The sequence below is a fragment of the Camelina sativa genome, chromosome 11 (genome assembly GCF_030686135.1).
Source record: "Camelina sativa cultivar CO46 ecotype springtype chromosome 11, ASM3068613v1".
NCBI lineage: Eukaryota > Viridiplantae > Streptophyta > Magnoliopsida > Brassicales > Brassicaceae > Camelina > Camelina sativa.
This window is the reverse complement of record NC_141890.1, coordinates 43549341-43567050: the sequence shown is the minus strand read 5'-3', so window position 1 is coordinate 43567050 and position 17710 is coordinate 43549341. Positions and strand designations below refer to the sequence as shown.

The following is a 17710-nucleotide window of genomic DNA, read 5'->3' as shown; positions in this document are numbered from 1 at the left end:
AGAAAATGAATATTTTTGAAAATAGATAACATAAAAGGGTATTTCTGAAAAATAACATAGACAAAAAAGTATTTTTGAAAATGGCCCAAAAATAAATAATGTTTTATTATGAACAAATTAGAAAAAGATGTATCTGAAATTTTGAACATTATAAATAAAAATTGTATCTGTTTAACTTGTACTATATATATAGTGTGAGTGTGAGTGCAATTAAACGAACAGAAATAATAATAATATTGATAGGGATATTTCTCACAATAATTCAGTGCATAATATTTGCACTTTGACATACATCGTTATTGATATATATATATATATATATATATATATATATATTATTTTTTTCTGGAATTGTCTTCCTACTTATTTTACAACTCCGTTTGCCAAAAAAAAAAAAAAAAAAAAACTTATTTTACAACTCCATAAAAGTACACAAATTAATAACTGTAGTTGTATGTGTGTTTTTTTTGGCAAAAAACTGTAGTTGTATGTTAAAAGCTCAAAATCTTTAGTGATTTCATTTGTATAGAAATTGTCTCGTAAATTTTAGTCAGCAGTCAATTTTTCTTCGACATATAACTACTCTTAATTTTTGGCTAATTAAAAATAGTATCATGTTTTAAATCTCCATAAGTAAACTAATGGATGATTACAACTCACCATAAAGAAGTTAGTTAGATGGTTAAAATTTGGATTATACATATCTATACACAATATTGTTTGAGGATAAAAGAAACAAAAAATACACAATATTGTTTTGTGCAGTGACTTTAACACACAAATTCTAGTTATACACCAATGTAAAGACTTTCAATTTACCAAGAAAATATATCTTTGTTTTTAGAATTTACCGTTAGAGTTATACTTATGACAAGGCACAGCTATACCCCCCAAGGCCCCAACCATTATCTTAAACTTGTACATGTTGTAGTAATGAAAAGAGGATTAAGAAAAGCCATTATCAGCCATTATTATTTAGTTTTTTTCCTTCTAGAAATTATTTTCATTTAACTCTTTAAAAGAAGAGCCATGATTTCTTCTCGCTATATGAATGTAGACAAATTGACATTAGCTATATATTTATTTTGACATAATTATATATATAGATGGTCCTTGGTCCAAATTTGTTGAGTATGTGGAAATGATCATTTTTATTTCTTTTATTTAAGTGGCAAGTGGGTGTATTTGGTTTTTGTTTTTTTTGCTTTGACTCATGGTTTGAGTTTGAGCCCCCATCATGTTGGGTCTTTTAGTTTCTTATTAACATGGACACTTTTATCATTTTCCTTTCTTTTTTTATTTATAAATTTATTGAGTCTTGTCGTTTCTTCATTTCACGATAATGAATATTTGCTACATTTGGCGTTTCTGATACAATCAATGGATGCCTCTTTTTTACTTTGTTCCTACGAGACTCATCAACCCACTCGGTAATTTTCAGAATAGGGTCTCTATTTTTACATTCATTTCCGGAATATGGAGGGATATACGTCTTTTCTTCAAAAAAAATTTAAATAAAATATATTAAAATATGGGATACATATATAATTTAAAAATTGTATACTTACAATAATCTATTTCTTTATTTTTATTTTCTTTCCGATTTGACTACCACATCATCATACTAAACAAGAATGAAACCAAGGTGTGTTGTTGGTCATTGGTGTTGGCCTATTGGGTCCAACCACATCAACTCATTCACAATCTTCGTTATTCTTATTTTATACTATAAGCTTGCGATCAGAATGATTAATATTTTTAGTTAAATAATATGATTAATTTTTTCATAGGCTGATTTCCGTAAAAATAAGAAAAAATGAAAAATATGAAGAAATAATTCATTTTATATATAACATGCTTTAGTATTGTTAATTCAAAAGTGGAATGGAGTACTAAATAATAATGAAAAGATGTTAGATGTTTTTTTTTCTTAAACCATGTAACTATATAATATAAAATCTTATTTATAATATATTAAAGACCTAGCTTATCCTATTTAAGATATGATGATAATTTAGAAGAAAAAAACTAATTACTAGAGCCAATAGAAGAATTTTGATCTTTGTTAAGTAGTAAGTGTGTGTAAAGTGACAAACCAAGACTAAAATCTCAGACTCTAAAGTCTAAACTATCAATAGAACACCATGTTTTGATTTTGCATATATTGTAAAAATATATATTTTTCATTGAATAAAATTATATATATCCATTAAAAAATATATTTTCACACAAAAAATAATAGACCAACATGATCAAGTTAGTCAATCTCCACGATATATTTTGACTTAGACAGACGTAAATTGCATCTCACTATTGATTATTGTATAAATTTTTACCAAAACATACATTCGTAGTTACAATTTTTTTTTTTGGCTAAGAATTCATAGTTACAATCACTCTCTCTCTAATGCCATTATTGTAACAATGTATTATTACTATAAAGACGAATAGACGATTCAATGGTACCTTTTGTTTTGTTGAATTATATAGAGAGCTAGTGATTTGATAACTGATTTATAATAAAGTTGTACTTACCAATCATCGTATGTCTTATATCTCGACAAACAAATTAAGTCTAATATAATGTGGTTTATGAATATATATGTCATAGTTCTTATCGCTCTAGTACTATATATATAGTGGTCATCTAAATATCATAAATAGTAACTAATCTTTATTATAAAATAATTCTTTTCTAATAACGTTATAATAAAATTTTCTTTAATGAACTTATTTTTTAAAAGACATATATAAGCCAACTACTATGACTTGGTAAGTACGATCAGCAATTTGTCATCAACCCGGATAGGAAATGAAGCAAAATGTTGAAATCTTATGTATAAAAAAGTTCTAGTAATATTGTACATGTTATTAACTTATTACGACGATGTGATTAAAGGATGTAACGAACCAATTATTATGCGAAACATGTTTTCGTTCATTGGTCTCAGTGTACACTAGTGTCATCCTCAAAATGGGGGACTGCTACAATTCACATGGCTAATCGAATCAGTCTATATACATATCTTTGGTTATATCTGCAACATTTTTTTTTTTTGGAAGGAGACTGAGACTGATGGATCTTACTAAAGGGAGCTCTAACATTGGGTTATAAATGGTTGATGAAATTAATAATCAACAATAAGACTGACTAGGTGTGTATACTGGGTTTGTCTCTATCAAATAATTGATGAATATCGACAAGGCCATATATAGCCAATTAGGCTCTAGCCACTATATTCCTGCTTACACTAAAATGATATGAAATGTCTCTCCCATTTAACCCACTAGAAAAAACACTATCCATGATTTCACTTATAAATCTTAGAGCAGCACAACCGCATAACACATAAAAAACCATTTGCAGCGGCGTAAACCTTGCAGTAAAAAATTGAACACAGGTCATGTCAACAACAATGAGCGGAGAGAATCGTTTACTTTCGAAGTGAAATGCATTTACACAAATGAGGGACGTTGGGTTTGCATTTACGTAACTAAGATTGATTCCTTATGTGAAGTTGAAGAAAGAAGGTTGTCGAGCAACTACAAAGTGGACCACACTCCCAACTTAACCGGTCTGGACCACAAAGGTGTCTCGTGGTCCCGGTTTATCTTTTTACTGAAAACGGCTGCTACAATGACGAATTGAAGAAGACCTCATGTGTCAACCACACGGTCACGTGACTAAGACCACTAAGACCAATCACTCTTAGACAGGACGTAATCGAACAAAGGAGAAGTACAATGATACCAATTTTTGGTCCGGGTCAAGTCTGACACATACGAATTAACGATAACCAGTTTTTAAAATAGTACCAATCAACAAAAACAAAACCATAAACCTAAGGACGTTAAACCGAACATGTATCTAAGGAACCATAAAGCTAAAAGGATGAAACTTGCTTTCAAAGTAGACAAAACAGAGGCAGTAACAAGAGAATAAGTTTTTTAAAAGATGCAACGAAAAACAAGTTGGTGAAGACGCAAAAATGTTTTTTTTCTTGGCAGGGGAGACCAGAGGACATGAGCATCAGTTAAACTTTGCGTTTGAGAAGTCCATCTCTGGATGCTGCGTGAAAAGAACGAAAGAAGAAGAGACTCGTTCAATATAAGAAAACAAAGTGATAAGAATTGAAAATAGAGATGCTATAGGAGGCATATAATGTTTACCTCAGACATGAATTTCTTGAGAATCTCTTGCTTCTGTAGCTCGTCACTTGTTGGAAGACCCATCTGCTTTTGCCTTTGATCAAACTGTAGATAAAAAGACAACGATAACAAAATCACTTAAATGTCACAACAAACAAGAAAAGCTGATGATTTGAGCAACTTGGATGCAAAGCAAAAGGATTCTAAGAAGACAAAGTACCATCATTTTCTCAACAGTCTGACGAGTTTCTGGGTCAAGGTCACCTAATTTGCTGCTCTCTGGTTCAACTTTCTGAGTATCTATTTCAGGCTCACCTTTCACACAACACTTCCACCACTCCATCTGATCATGCTTAGTCAAGAGAATTGAAATCACCTTTTGGTCCTCTGCAAAGTATCATTTTGAGCGTTATATAACAACAATAAGCACTCTCTTCTTAACCAACAAAGAAGTTCAGATTATATTGATAACTGTTCAGTTTGGAATTAGGTAAATACCGATATTCCAGTAGCAGTCATCAGGTTTCACAGATCGGGAAAGCTCCCCCTATAATAATTAGAAGTTTGCAAATTTAGTAAGACTATTAGAAGGATACTAGTGTGAAATTAGAATAGTTTATTCTAAACAATAGCAGAGGATGAAACTTACATCGATGATCGGATCCTGGCCTTTGATACCAACCTTGAGACGGTTTTTCTTAATCTCACATACAACAGACCTTGCTTTAGTCCCACTAGGCACTGGAATGTTAACAGTAACCTCCTGGAGAGTTTGGACCCATGAGTAGTTCTCAAGATCAGTTCCATTACCTTTGTTGGGAACTGCAAATAAACATACACAAAGTTAACTCAGAGATAACAAGAGAACACCAAAGGATTTTATAGAGTATAAGATAAAAAAGCAAATCTACAATCAAGTATAGAATTCATGATGTTTTGTTTTCACTAGAGTGACATCAAGTTCTACAACTCTAATCCAACAAAGTTGATGTTGAAATTGGTGTTGAGTGAACACTAACAGAACGCATTGATGCTTAATACCTCATAGAACACGTATCTAAGAACCGTCACTGATTCAAAGTCTAAAAACTCCTCTCGATTATCATAGGTCTTTATACTAAGTTAAACAAAAGGATACAAACCTTGATAAAAGATCAAAAAGTTTCCAATCCTAAGAGAACACATACCCTAAACCAAATCTTCAAACTTGATCAAGATCAAAACTTTCCAACCTTAAACCATACCCTAAGGTCAACGACATGCCAAGTTTCCAGATTCAATATCATCAAAGTTAGTTAAAAGAAAAAGACTCGATTTTTACCAATGGGACCAGATCCCTTCTTCTTCTCCTCTTCCTTAGGCTTCTCAACTTCCATAGGCTCAGCACTTGAAGCAGCCACAGACGACTTCACAGTCTCCTTCTCAGCCTTCTTCTCCACAGGCTTAACACTCTCCTTCTCCGCAGTCTTAACACTCTCTTTCTCAGCTTTCTTCTTCTCAGCCTTCATCAACTTCTCCTTGGCAGCCCTAACCGCGGCGGCGATCTCATCCTCTACTTTAGGTTTCTTGAGAAAATCGCTCTGTTCTCCAAGAAAGTCGAAAACTTTCTCCAAAAACCCTAAAGGGTTTGAAGAATCGAAGGTCGCCCTAAACGGTAGCATCGTGGGTCGGCTGCTACTGCTTTCTTCTTCTACCTCAGAGATAATCGCCATGGGGGGGGGGGGCTGTGAGGGTTTTGGTCTACTTTTGTTGGGGTTTGAGATACAGAAGAGAGGGAATTTGTGGAATGGAGATGTTGTTACAAGATTCGATTCTGGAGATGAAAGTTGTTCACTTTGTTTGATTTGGGAAAATGAAATCGAGAAGGTTCGAGAAGAAGTGACTTATTTGTTTGTTTATTTTTGATGTAATTATACAATATTATGATATCAGATATTTTCAAATTAATACTGAAATATCTGATGATCCGCTTTATTTGTAAGCAAAAGCGGTACACAGTTGGTCCGCTGCAGTTTTGTCTCTATATCCTAATATCGCACTACTGCGAATATTTAATAGATGGTAAATAAAAAGATTTAATGCACAGATGAATTTGTCCATTTCACCCGCTATAACTATTCACACCTAAAGACTTTTTCAATAGGACGATACTGAGTTGACCTTTAGAGATAAACTTGTTCGTTCACTTCTCTTATTTTAAACCAATTAAACAATATTATATCATATTAAATAAAATATACATTAAAAATATTTTAAAAAACCATTAACCAAAAATTAAAATATATTAATTTAAATAAATCCAAACCGACACATAATCTCATTTAGTTATAAAATCTCAACTTTAACTTACTTTTATAAACTAGTATATAAATTCGTTTATTTATAAAATCTAAACCCCAATTCACAAAAACTCGAAAATTGTGTTGCAATGTTTGATATTTAATTTTCAGTAACATTTGATTTAGAACCACACCACTCTACGAAGATAATAATTTTACTTTGATTGTTGATATTTTGTGAGATTTTAAGATTTGATGCAGCCATTGATTAAATATATCTTAACATTTTTGGAGTACATTTTTGTGTCATCCTCTCTTATCTTTGTATCCAAACAAGTTTCAACTAAATTCTCTACAATCATTACAACCAAACACAATGATTTCCTTATTTGATAATATTAATTTCCAAAAATCTATCTACCTAATTTAAAGCAATATGTTAGATTAAAATATAATTCTCTTTTCACTTTTATTTAATCTTATATTTAATTATTTAAATTATTATTTAATACATAAAGTTAATAAAATTTTAGATTTTTTTCAGCATATGATGTAATTTGAATTTTTATAAACGGATATATATTTTAAAAATCGTTTTAGGTTTTTTGTAACCAAACAAGTATATTCGGATATAGATTATTTCACATTTGAGTTATTTTAATATATAATGAATATCTATCTTAACCTTTTCATTAATTACTGTGAGAACACACATATATAACAATGTAACATTTATATTAAAACTCAAAGAAACTTGATCTATTTATAATATATTCAAAAGTTTTTTTTTTTAAATTGTCCGTGGTGTACCACGTGGTCAAACCTAGTCATAATTCCTAAATCTAACATTGCAGGAAATAAAATGGACAATATTCGTCTCATTTGTTACTGTTCAAGAATAATTTATTCCAACATCTAACATAAGATATGTTACCTTTCAAACCTTCCGTTAAATGTGGAATTGATCTTGTTCTGATGATAAGTCTTTAAATTGATGTTATTGACCATAGTTTAAAAACACAAAAATAAAAATATCTTTAAATTTTATTTTTCAAAAAAAAATCTTTAAATGAAAATGTATTAGTGTAAAAGTAAATCAATAAAACAAAATTACAAAACTTAGCAATTTACTAAGCTCCATATCTTTCCTCTCTTTGGGGACATGGGGTTGCGCTAAAGTTTGGCACAGACCAAATATTTAGAATGATCAAACCAGCATAGCCCAATAAGGCCCAACGAAGTTTATTTACACTTTTGTCTTATTCATTATGTCATTTCCCCACTGTGACAAAAAATCGATTCCGTTATCTACACACAGTTTGTGAACATATGATGCAGTCAGTGTACATATCCGGCCCTTCATCCATTCTTATGATACATGGGTGTTGGACCTCCATATTTTTTGAGATTTTTAGTAACAAAAATAGGCCTCAAAAAATATTTTTACTGCAAAAATAGGTCTCAATTTTATGAAAGTTATAGATTTGGCCTCAAGTTTTAAATTTATCTACTTTTTTATTGTAAATATATGCCTCATTTTCCGAAATTTTAAGATTTAGTTTCAGTTTTATTTTTTTATCTATAAAATCCATTAAAAAGTAATTGTTTTGTATTGGGCCACAAATTTCACTGGGCCAGCCCTGGTACATACGATTTGTTAGTTTCATTAGCAATTGTTATTAAACCGGTATGACACTATAGGACTAGACCGGTCTCTATATCCAATATCACCCCTCAAGCAAAAGCTAAGCATATTTCATATATTAGTTAAATAGGTTTGTACGGTAAATTGTAACATGAGAGAACTTGATATTAAAAAGAAACAAAGCCATTTCGTGTCGTTAGAACTTTTAGGTAAATTATAAAAAACAAAAGAACAAAAAGCGAGGGCAAAAAGGCCCACCACCTAGAACAGATACAAACTAAGTTGATATTAAATGTTACTCAGAATAAGAATGAGTAATAGGTGCAACCACGGAATCAATCTCTCGTACTATATATCTCCCGGTAACCAAGCAGGTTGAGAATGGCAATGAGAGGAGAGCCATAATTGCATCAGATTTTGAACTAAACGAAGATTCTTCACCTAAAGATCAGATAAATGGGTACCACTCTATGTGAGCTACTAAGCCGTGAATATATTACATTCGATCGCATTGGCTCCCTACACTAGTTTTCAGTTTATACACCCAAGATTCAAAACTTTTTAACATTATAAGAAAATCAGTTACAGAACATAATATTTCTGATATTTATATCATTTCATGTGTAGAAATCATAAAATATAACTAAGTTGTATTTCTGATTTTTATTAAAGACTTTAACTAAAAGGTCATCATGTTGGTCTAGAGTACTCTATAGCAAATGATGAATTCTCATAAACATGGAACTATTTTACAACTCCGCTACATAGACCAAATGTAGAACTGGTGCCAACAGTTAATTAGGGAAGAGAGGAATCAAAATATTCAAGTTTTGGTCTAAACTGACCCTAATTTATCTCAATATTTTTCTGTGAACGATAAATTCATGTTCAGATAGTAGTTGTATTTGTTTTTTTTTTTTTTTTTTTTTTTTTTTTTTTTTTTGTGTTACGGTTCCGATTGATAAACAACTTTTTATGTGGCGTGGTAGATATTTCACGATTTAGACAATACAATAAATATTTATTCTATAAAAAAGCAGGAAAAGACAAAACAATGTGTATCCATATCTAATGTATCCATCCCTTTTGTAAACGATTATCAAATCACTTTGATTATCCAAGATGCGCCAGCTTGATTGTTTTGCGAAGGTAAAGATGTTATTCATATTGCTACAAATCCAGTTTTTCATGAGTGCAACAAGCATATTAAAAACAATTGTCATACCGTTCGTGATGCGGTTCGTGACAGTATTGTCACACAACATGTTCGTACAACTGAGCAGTTCGCCGATATTTTTATTAAGGCGCTTGGTCGTGATCAGTTTCATTACATCCTGTCCACGTTAGGCGTTCTTGAGCTTCATACTCTATCGTGAAGGGGAGTATTGCGGATAGACTCGTATCATGTGTTATGTTTATCTTCTTCAAGTTGATAAGAACTTGTTGTCCTGTATTTTTGGGTCTAAAGTCTATCATGTGTATAGAGTCTCTTGTATAAATACTCTAGTTGGAGAATCAATAAAATCAAGTTGGTTCGACGTCTAATTTTACAAGTCGTTTTCTAATCAGACGAAAAAATGGTGGTAACTGTTTTTTTGTTTTTGTTTTTTTTGCTGTTGTAATTTTCCAACTATTTCACATGCACATTAAATTTTACGATTAGTAATCAATAAAATAGGCTAGTCCCGAACCGTGTAGTTGGTTGTTACAAACAACATATTCATTGAAAGATAAAAGTTAAGTTTGCCGTTCCCACAGAGAGAGTAATAAAAGTGCACACACCAGTCATTTATTAATCGAAAGAAGCTGTGTGAATATTCAACTAAGATGTATACATTTGCAGAATAAACCCGTTTAATTATTAAAAAAAAAAAAGATCAAGATTTATAACCAACAAAAGAAGAATAAGAAGAAAAGGTTTTGTCTCTTTCTGCATACATGCAATAAATTGTACTTGTGTATTGATCGACATTGACTTCATTTCTCGTCTTTTTGTAACATAGAAGAGGCTCATTATTTGATTGAATGGTCAAAAAGATGGTCAGAACAACTTCTACGTTTAGTAAAATGATAATTTATATTAGGTTTACGTTAAAAGGTAACATTAAATGAATTAGTACAAATAAAATCTCTGGTCGATATGGTTGGCCGCCCAAATAAATTGGGTAGTACCTACCCAATGTATTCCTGACATTTGGAGTGATCAATGATTATTACGTCTATGGATATAAAAGGACTAGGATTGGTGAAAGAATGATATATGTAAGGACATTAACCAAAGAAAATAAAAGATAAAAAAAAAAAGAATTAAGGCAAGTGATAAACCATTGATCTCTCATGAAGAATTGTAAAATTAGTTGACAATTTAACACTAGAGATATATATAACAATAGTGCACATATACTGATATACATCCTCTTGGATATCAAATTGCACTCACTATATATTCACTAGTCTTACTTAATTTATCTTTCAAAATTTGAAATATAATTCTAACATAAATTACAGAGTGTCAGGGAGCACAACACAAAAGAAAGAAGTGTAGTCTCAGTAATTAAATTCTGTTGGAGAAGTTAGTATTTAAAATTCTCGTGTCCCGAGGAGTTGATTTCTATTCTGATGATTTGACCACTACAGTATTTGCATAATAGTGGCAACTTCTGAGATAACTTTAGATTTTGGGTTCTAAAAATATTTGTCTTCAGTAAAAAAAAAAATGCTTATGCACACGATAGAACAATGTATAACGCATAATGTCCATCTGATGATGTCATTAAAAAGCCCCATAAAATATACTGACATGAGCATGTAGTAGCTATGTTAACTAAAGGGACCATGAGTTCATAACTAAAATCGTGTAACTTATTTATTATATATATAGAGAGAGAGGGAGGATAGAGCATAAAGTGACTGTGAGTGAAGAAAAAAAAACACCCCCACAAAACTTGGAAAGAGCCACAAATAAGTCAAAGAATGGGTGGAGAGAAGAAGAAGAACACCGTGATGGAGACGGTGGTGGAGGAGGAGCCGCTCAGTCCATGTTCACGGCTGTTCAATTCGCCGGATTTTAACTGTGCGATAATTGTCACAATGGGATGTCGAGTCAAAGGAAACACACCTGCCATTATCGACGGCCTTAAACGCACCCTTGTAAACCACCCTCGCTTCTCCAGCATTTTAGTAAGTCCCAAACACACATATTTATAAAAACCATATTATATATTTTCATTTTAGTAAGTCCAAACACACACACACACAACTTACACAGTAAAAATGAAAGGGAGTTAGAAGAAGAATATTAATTATACCAAAGCTTTGGATTCTATATATACCACCACTAAGTTCAGAATTTTCCAATAGTAAAAACGTGTTCTCTTATCGTGTTTGTATCATTAGAGTTATAATAACTCTGAAAAAGGTGAAACAATCATCTAGTTTAATTTTACCTTTTGTTATTTATGTATATGATTCTTTAATCTTTTCTCGTCATGATGAACTCAGGAGATGAACAATGGGAAGAAAGGGAAACCGTGTTGGGTTCGGACAAAAGTTAAAGTAGAAGATCATGTGATTGTGCCTGAAATAGATCCCAAAATCGAAAATCCTGATCAGTATCTTGAAGACTATATCTCTAAGTTAACAACCATTCCTATGGATTTGTCTAAACCATTATGGGAAATTCACATAATACACCTCAAAACATCAAACGCTGAATCCATTGCTCTTCTCAAGATCCATCATTCTTTGGGTGATGGTATGTCTCTCATGTCTCTTTTCCTGGCTTGCACCCGCAAAACATCAAACCCCGAGGCCTTGCCTACTGTAGCGGTTCAGAAGAAGCGCTTTGGACCGAGCTGCAACAGTGGATTTTTCAACAAGATTTGGTGGTTATGTGTAGGGCTCTGGTTCATCATAAGATTGCTATTCAACACTTTTGTTGATATCTTAATGTTTGCTCTTACAATATTTTTGGTGAGGGATACGGAGACTCCTCTCTTGGCCAAACCCGGTAGTGAACTTAACCCTAAGCGGTTCGTACACAGGATTATCAGCTTTGACGATGTTAAGCTGGTGAAAAACGCATTGAAAATGGTAAATTTGTTCTATTTTCCTAATTTTACTAGAATTCTTTTGATTTTTTTTTTTTCATGTATAATAATCAATGACATTTTTAATCTATTTTTGTTAGACGGTAAATGATGTTCTTCTTGGAGTAACAGAAGCCGGACTTTCACGGTATCTTAGCCGAAGATATGGTAAAAGTTGTTTTTACTTCACAGTGTTATACATATTAATTTAGAGCTCAGTCTCATCTAAAGAAACTATACTTTCATATGTTTTGAAATAGATCAAGAAGCAACACCGAAATTGAAAGAGTCGATGAGGAGAATCCGACTTCGTTCAGCGATTATGATTAACTTGAGACCAAACGCAGGAATTGAGGTTTTAATTTATATACTTAGCCTAGGAAGATTTTGAGACCAAAGAATTTTTAAACAGATTGTGTGGTTTCATTTATTGTTCAATGATGCAATATAGGCTCTAGCGGATATGATGGCCAAGAAATCAAAATGCAGATGGGGGAATCTCTTCGGCTACATTCTCCTCCCGTTCTCTGTTGGACTAGAAACTGATCCTCTAGAATACGTCCGCCGAGCTAAAGCCACGATCGACCGCAAAAAACACTCTCTCGAAGCTGTATTCTCCATGGCATTCTTTAAATTGATATTAAAAGTTCTTGGTCTCAAGGTGACATCCAAATTCGATTTTATACAGAGTTTAATCATGCATAGGTTTTGTTTATTTATAAACACATGGTTGAATATTGTCTAATGGAGAAACAAAATACAGGCAAGTGTAATTCTTGTAAGGAAAGTGATCCATAGCACGACTTTGACGTTTTCAAATGTGGTCGGTCCAAAGGAAGAAATTACATTCCATGGTCACCCACTATCTTATATCGCCCCTTGTGTTTTTGGCCACCCACATGTAAGTATATATACAATAGAGAAACTTCATCATATAGAATCTTCTGACTATCCTGTTTTTAATTATGTTCTTTGTATGTGTTTGAAGGCTCTTACTATACATTTCCAGAGCTATGCGAACAAGGTCATAATATCAGTAACGGCGGATCCAACGGTCATTCCTGACCCTCACAAGATGTGTGACGATTTGGTGGAGTCTCTCAAGATAATTAAATCCGCTGTCCTAGAAAGAGGTTTATATGAGATTGAGGTCTAGTTAAAACTCTTATGTTTTGTCACACTGTGGATTCTTCCATTTCTTTTATGTACTATGGTCCCTCCATAATTACTCTGAATTAATACCTTACGATGTTATTATAACAATTAGACATATCGATACATATATATGAAAATTGTAAGACTATAAGTTTTCTTGAGCAGGTCGATGACTTTGTTAGGTTAAGATGATATTTTTTTAGTTACTTGGTAGATTTCACTAGACATTTTAATAGATACTAATTCACTTCCGAAAGCGAATTTCATCTTTGAATAAGTTTGTGAGAACGTACTCAGCAACAAATCAGAACGAGAATAAACTTTGTGGGAAGAAGAGAAAATGAAAAGATGAAAGCTTTTGTTACAATATACCGATATTTATAGGTTTGCACACACAATATAAACTTTTACACATAAATTTATTTCACACTTAATTACACAATCACCCATGCATATATCAAATTTTAACAGATGGAGATTAGTAGCTTCAGTTATGTACTATACAATTCGATCATATCACTATAGAGCGTCTTTCATAGCTTTCAAAGACTCCTCCATTTTATCACAAATATTGTGAGGATCTGGTATGACCGCAGGATCAACGGCTATCGAAATTACCATCTTCTCAGCGTTAACTTATGAAATGTATCCCCAATGCCTACCAAACACATTACATATATGGATATTAACTAGTAAGAAGAAATATAGAAAAGAGCTCTCTCCACGAATACTAATTTCAAAACTTATCAATTCAATTATTGTGAAGAAACACGTACTTGCGAGTGTCCATAGGCACTTAGAGCGATGTAAGTTATATGATTGCCGTGTAAACTAACTTTTTCAACAGGGCCAACGATGTTTGATAAGATTGTTGTTGTGTTCGAAAATGTTCGTTTGACTACCTACAATGCCATGAGTGTCGTATGAGGAAATAATGTCGTCCTTACATTGAAACGCAAACAAACCTTGAGTTCTGTTATCACAATATATACCTTAGCATCAGGTCCGAAAATATTAAGGATGACGTTGATGATTGAATAATGCACAGCCGCAAAAAAAGAGTGCTTCATTCGATCCATTATTGATTTAGCTTTCAATAGAGGAACCAATGGATCGGTTTCTAAACTGATCGAGAACGGAATAAAAGCTAAGGTGACGTAGTTACTATCAGGAGGAATCCAACAGCTCCGACTTCCTCCGTCAAGATCGCAAGTGAATTGGACCAGGAAAGAAATCGAAGCAACACGCTGAAGAAAAAAGATGAAAAGGCTTCTTCGAAGAATGAAGAAATTAAAGGGTTAATGGGCTCTATCTCTCACAAACCCATTAAAAAGCCCATTAACGTCAAGATCAACAAGGCTTCCCCAAATTAGTCCAACAGAGAAAAGCTCACTTCGGTTCCATCTTCTCCAAGGTTCCAACGGCTAACTCCACATGTGCATATAGACAAAACAGTCAACAAAACAAAAGGAACGATGGACCGTAACAGAGCCAATACTACTGCAGAACAAATTTCAGTGTTTGGACTCATGTGACTAATGATTGGATTGATGATGTGTCTCTAGAGAAAACCCTAGGACTGTAATGACTATAAAAGAACAAGTGATGTAACTTATCAAGTCAAGGAAATAAAGTGTAAAATATTTCTTACCTAAAGAGCCGCTGAGCTCATTCTTTATGGTATCAGAGCCATGGATCAAGTTATCCAACTTTATTCACCTCTTGCACTTCATATCTCAAATTGTGTTACTGTGCAACTAACGGAGAAGAAATACCTTCTTTGGAAAACTCAGTTCGAGTCCTTCTTCTCAGGTTAAAATATTCTCGGCTTCGTCAATGGTGATTTCATTCAACCGCTAGCGTCCATACCAGTCCCTGCTATCGACGGTCAAGTCGGTTATGTCCCAAACCCTGACTTCCTGTCATGGGATAGAGAAGATCAGGTTGTCCGAGCATGGTTGCTTGGATCTCTCTCTGAAGATATTCTTCGTGATGTCGTTCATACCACCACTGCAAGAGATCTCTGGTCAGCTCTAGCACAACATTTCAATAAGGTATCAGCTTCACGACATTTTGAATTGTAACATAAGCTTCAAACTGTCGAAAAGTTAGACAAATCAATGGATGATTATCTTAGGGAGGTAAAGAGAGTTTGCGAACAACTTGCCTCAATAGGTAGTCCGGTTAGTGAACAAATGAAGATCTTTGAAAGGTCTAGGTAGAGAGTATGAACCTATCAAGACCTCAGTGGAAGGGTCCATGGATACTCAACCTTCCCTGACTTTAGATGATGTGGTCTCACGCCTTACCAGCTACTCTGACCGTCTTGCAAGTTACAGTAGTGGTTCAGAGGTTTCTCCACACATGGCTTTCAACCCAATCGCCCCATGTTCCTCCGGATACAACAACAACAACAACAGACGAAGGGGAAACTCAAGAAATGGTGGTAATCGTGGAAGAAACAACTTTACAACAAAAGGTCGTGGGATTCACCAGCAGATTTCTCAAGACGTAAGCGGACTTACCAAGGTGATCTGTCAAATCTGTGGTAAACCAGGCCACCCTGCTTCAAAGTGTTAGCATAGGTTCGATAACAGCTATCAGTTTGACAATCTGCCTCAAGCGTTAGCTGCTCTTCGGATAACAGATGTCACTGATCAAAATGGAAGTGAATGGGTGTCTGATACTGGTGCGACCTCTCATGTGACCAGTTCTCCTTATCATCTGCACCAATTATCCTTGTAGCTTTCAATTTGACTATGATGATATGTGTATCTATGATAAGGCAACAAGGGGGTTGTTAACAAAGGGCAGACACAGTAATGGGCTTTATACACTGGGAAACTTACGTGGTGGAGCTTCATTCCAAGTCAATTTCTCGTCAAGACAACAAACAACTACCGGAGATATTTGGCATAAGCGATTGGGGCATCCACATATGCAAGTTCTCCAGCAATTATCTGCAATAAAGGCTATAGTTATCAACAATAAGAGTACTACCAAGATCTGTGAAGCCTGTCAACTTGGGAAAAGTGCTAAATTACCTTTTTCTGCTTCAACTTTTGTATCAACTAGACTCCTGGAAAGAATTCATTGTGATCTATGGGGTCCTTCACCAATAATGTCAGTTCAAGGTTTCAAATATTATGTGATCTTTATTGATAACTATTCAAGATTTTGTTGGCTCCATCCTCTCAAACTCAAGTCATATTTTCTACAAACATTCTATGGTTTTCAAGCTCTTGTGGAAAATTTATATCAACGCAAGATTGGTACCTTTCAGTGTTATGGTGGTGGTGAGTTCACTAGCAAGCAGTTTATGACTCATCTGCATGCAAACAGAATCCAACAGCTTATATCTTGTCCACACACACGACATCAAAATGGGTTAGCAAAAAGAAAGCATAAACATATTGTTGAGTTAGGATTATCCATGATGTTTGAAGGAAAAGTACTGATATGTCTATATTTTGTCTCTCCTTAGCATATATTTATCATTCATTTAGCTAGGATAACTCATTGGTTTGCATCATTTTCTACTCTTTTCTTTCATTTTGCATTTCTCGGTAGTTTTTGCATCATCTTTGCATACATTGTGCATTTCGGAGTATTTCAGGTATTGAGGAGACGTTGGAAGCGCATCCGTCCGAGCCATGCTCCCCAGCGCATCCGTTTGATCCATGCTCCCTAGCGCGTCCGTCCGAGCCATGCTCCCCAGCGCATCCGTCCGAGCCATGCTCCCCAGCGTGTCCGTCCGAGCCATGCTCCCCAGCGCGTCCGTCCGAGCCATGCTCCCCAGCGCGTCCGTCCGAGCCATGCTCCCTAGCGTCCGTCCGAGCCATGATGACATTGCATTCCATTCGATGCGCACGAACTCGATCGCACATGTCAGGAAGAAAGACGTTTGGTTTCACACTCTTCAGGAGATTACCGAACCGACGCTTTACCTTGTCGTTTTAAGTTTTAGGGTTTTCCATGTTGGACTACTATATATACATTTTGTTAAGTCTTTGCTAAGACATCTTATCTTTTATCTCATTTTGTTCTTAAGGTTTTACCTAGCCTCCAAAAACGTTCTCAGACTTTGTATACAAATATCTTTTAATTCATTGAGTTTTTGCATTTGATTTCTTCTACAAACTTGTTCATCTAATTTTTATCTATCTAAGAATGCTTGTTTCAATGTTTTCTGGGTTTGCATCCTTGATGATGATTTTCGGATCTGAGTAGTGTAGTAGTTCTTGAGGATGGGATAGATTAGGTGGGGGATCTTAGGATGTAGAGTGTTTAAGCTTTGATTTGTATGATCCCTTCTGGACTAGAGTTAGAAATACTAGTTTCTCTATGATCAATTGGAACTAGGTCTTAGACATTTCCGCACCCAAAAGGTGTTC

General features: G+C 34.0%; 2 protein-coding genes across 2 annotated transcripts; one reads left to right on the top strand and one right to left on the bottom strand.

Moving 5' to 3' along the window:
• Positions 1–3754: 3754 nt before the first annotated feature.
• On the bottom strand, positions 3755–6144 carry LOC104725857 (protein BOBBER 1). The gene is made up of 6 exons (XM_087473011.1): positions 5471–6144; positions 4799–4971; positions 4648–4696; positions 4370–4536; positions 4171–4254; positions 3755–4069 (listed from the first exon to the last, which is right to left on the bottom strand). Exons 1-6 carry the CDS (start codon positions 5859–5861, stop codon positions 4031–4033), a joined length of 903 nt encoding a protein of 300 aa, XP_087329137.1. The 5' UTR covers positions 5862–6144; the 3' UTR covers positions 3755–4030.
• Positions 6145–10892: 4748 nt separating this feature from the next.
• On the top strand, positions 10893–13503 carry LOC104725856 (wax ester synthase/diacylglycerol acyltransferase 11-like). The gene is made up of 7 exons (XM_010444598.3): positions 10893–11253; positions 11575–12165; positions 12263–12329; positions 12422–12516; positions 12613–12822; positions 12925–13062; positions 13150–13503. Exons 1-7 carry the CDS (start codon positions 11047–11049, stop codon positions 13315–13317), a joined length of 1476 nt encoding a protein of 491 aa, XP_010442900.1. The 5' UTR covers positions 10893–11046; the 3' UTR covers positions 13318–13503.
• Positions 13504–17710: the final 4207 nt, after the last annotated feature.

What these genes read in the sequence shown, in the direction of transcription:
- LOC104725857 (XM_087473011.1), bottom strand. Translation starts at nt 5,861, where the DNA reads ATGGCGATTATCTCTGAGGTAGAAGAAGAAAGCAGTAGCAGCCGACCC. An exon ending in GAAGGGATCTGGTCCCATTG is followed by an intron (nt 4,972 to 5,470) that starts GTAAAAATCGAG and finishes GTTTATTTGCAG; the next exon opens with TTCCCAACAAAGGTAATGGA. An exon ending in TGACTGCTACTGGAATATCG is followed by an intron (nt 4,537 to 4,647) that starts GTATTTACCTAA and finishes GATACTTTGCAG; the next exon opens with AGGACCAAAAGGTGATTTCA.
- LOC104725856 (XM_010444598.3), top strand. Translation starts at nt 11,047, where the DNA reads ATGGGTGGAGAGAAGAAGAAGAACACCGTGATGGAGACGGTGGTGGAG. An exon ending in GTATCTTAGCCGAAGATATG is followed by an intron (nt 12,330 to 12,421) that starts GTAAAAGTTGTT and finishes GTTTTGAAATAG; the next exon opens with ATCAAGAAGCAACACCGAAA. An exon ending in TAAAAGTTCTTGGTCTCAAG is followed by an intron (nt 12,823 to 12,924) that starts GTGACATCCAAA and finishes AACAAAATACAG; the next exon opens with GCAAGTGTAATTCTTGTAAG.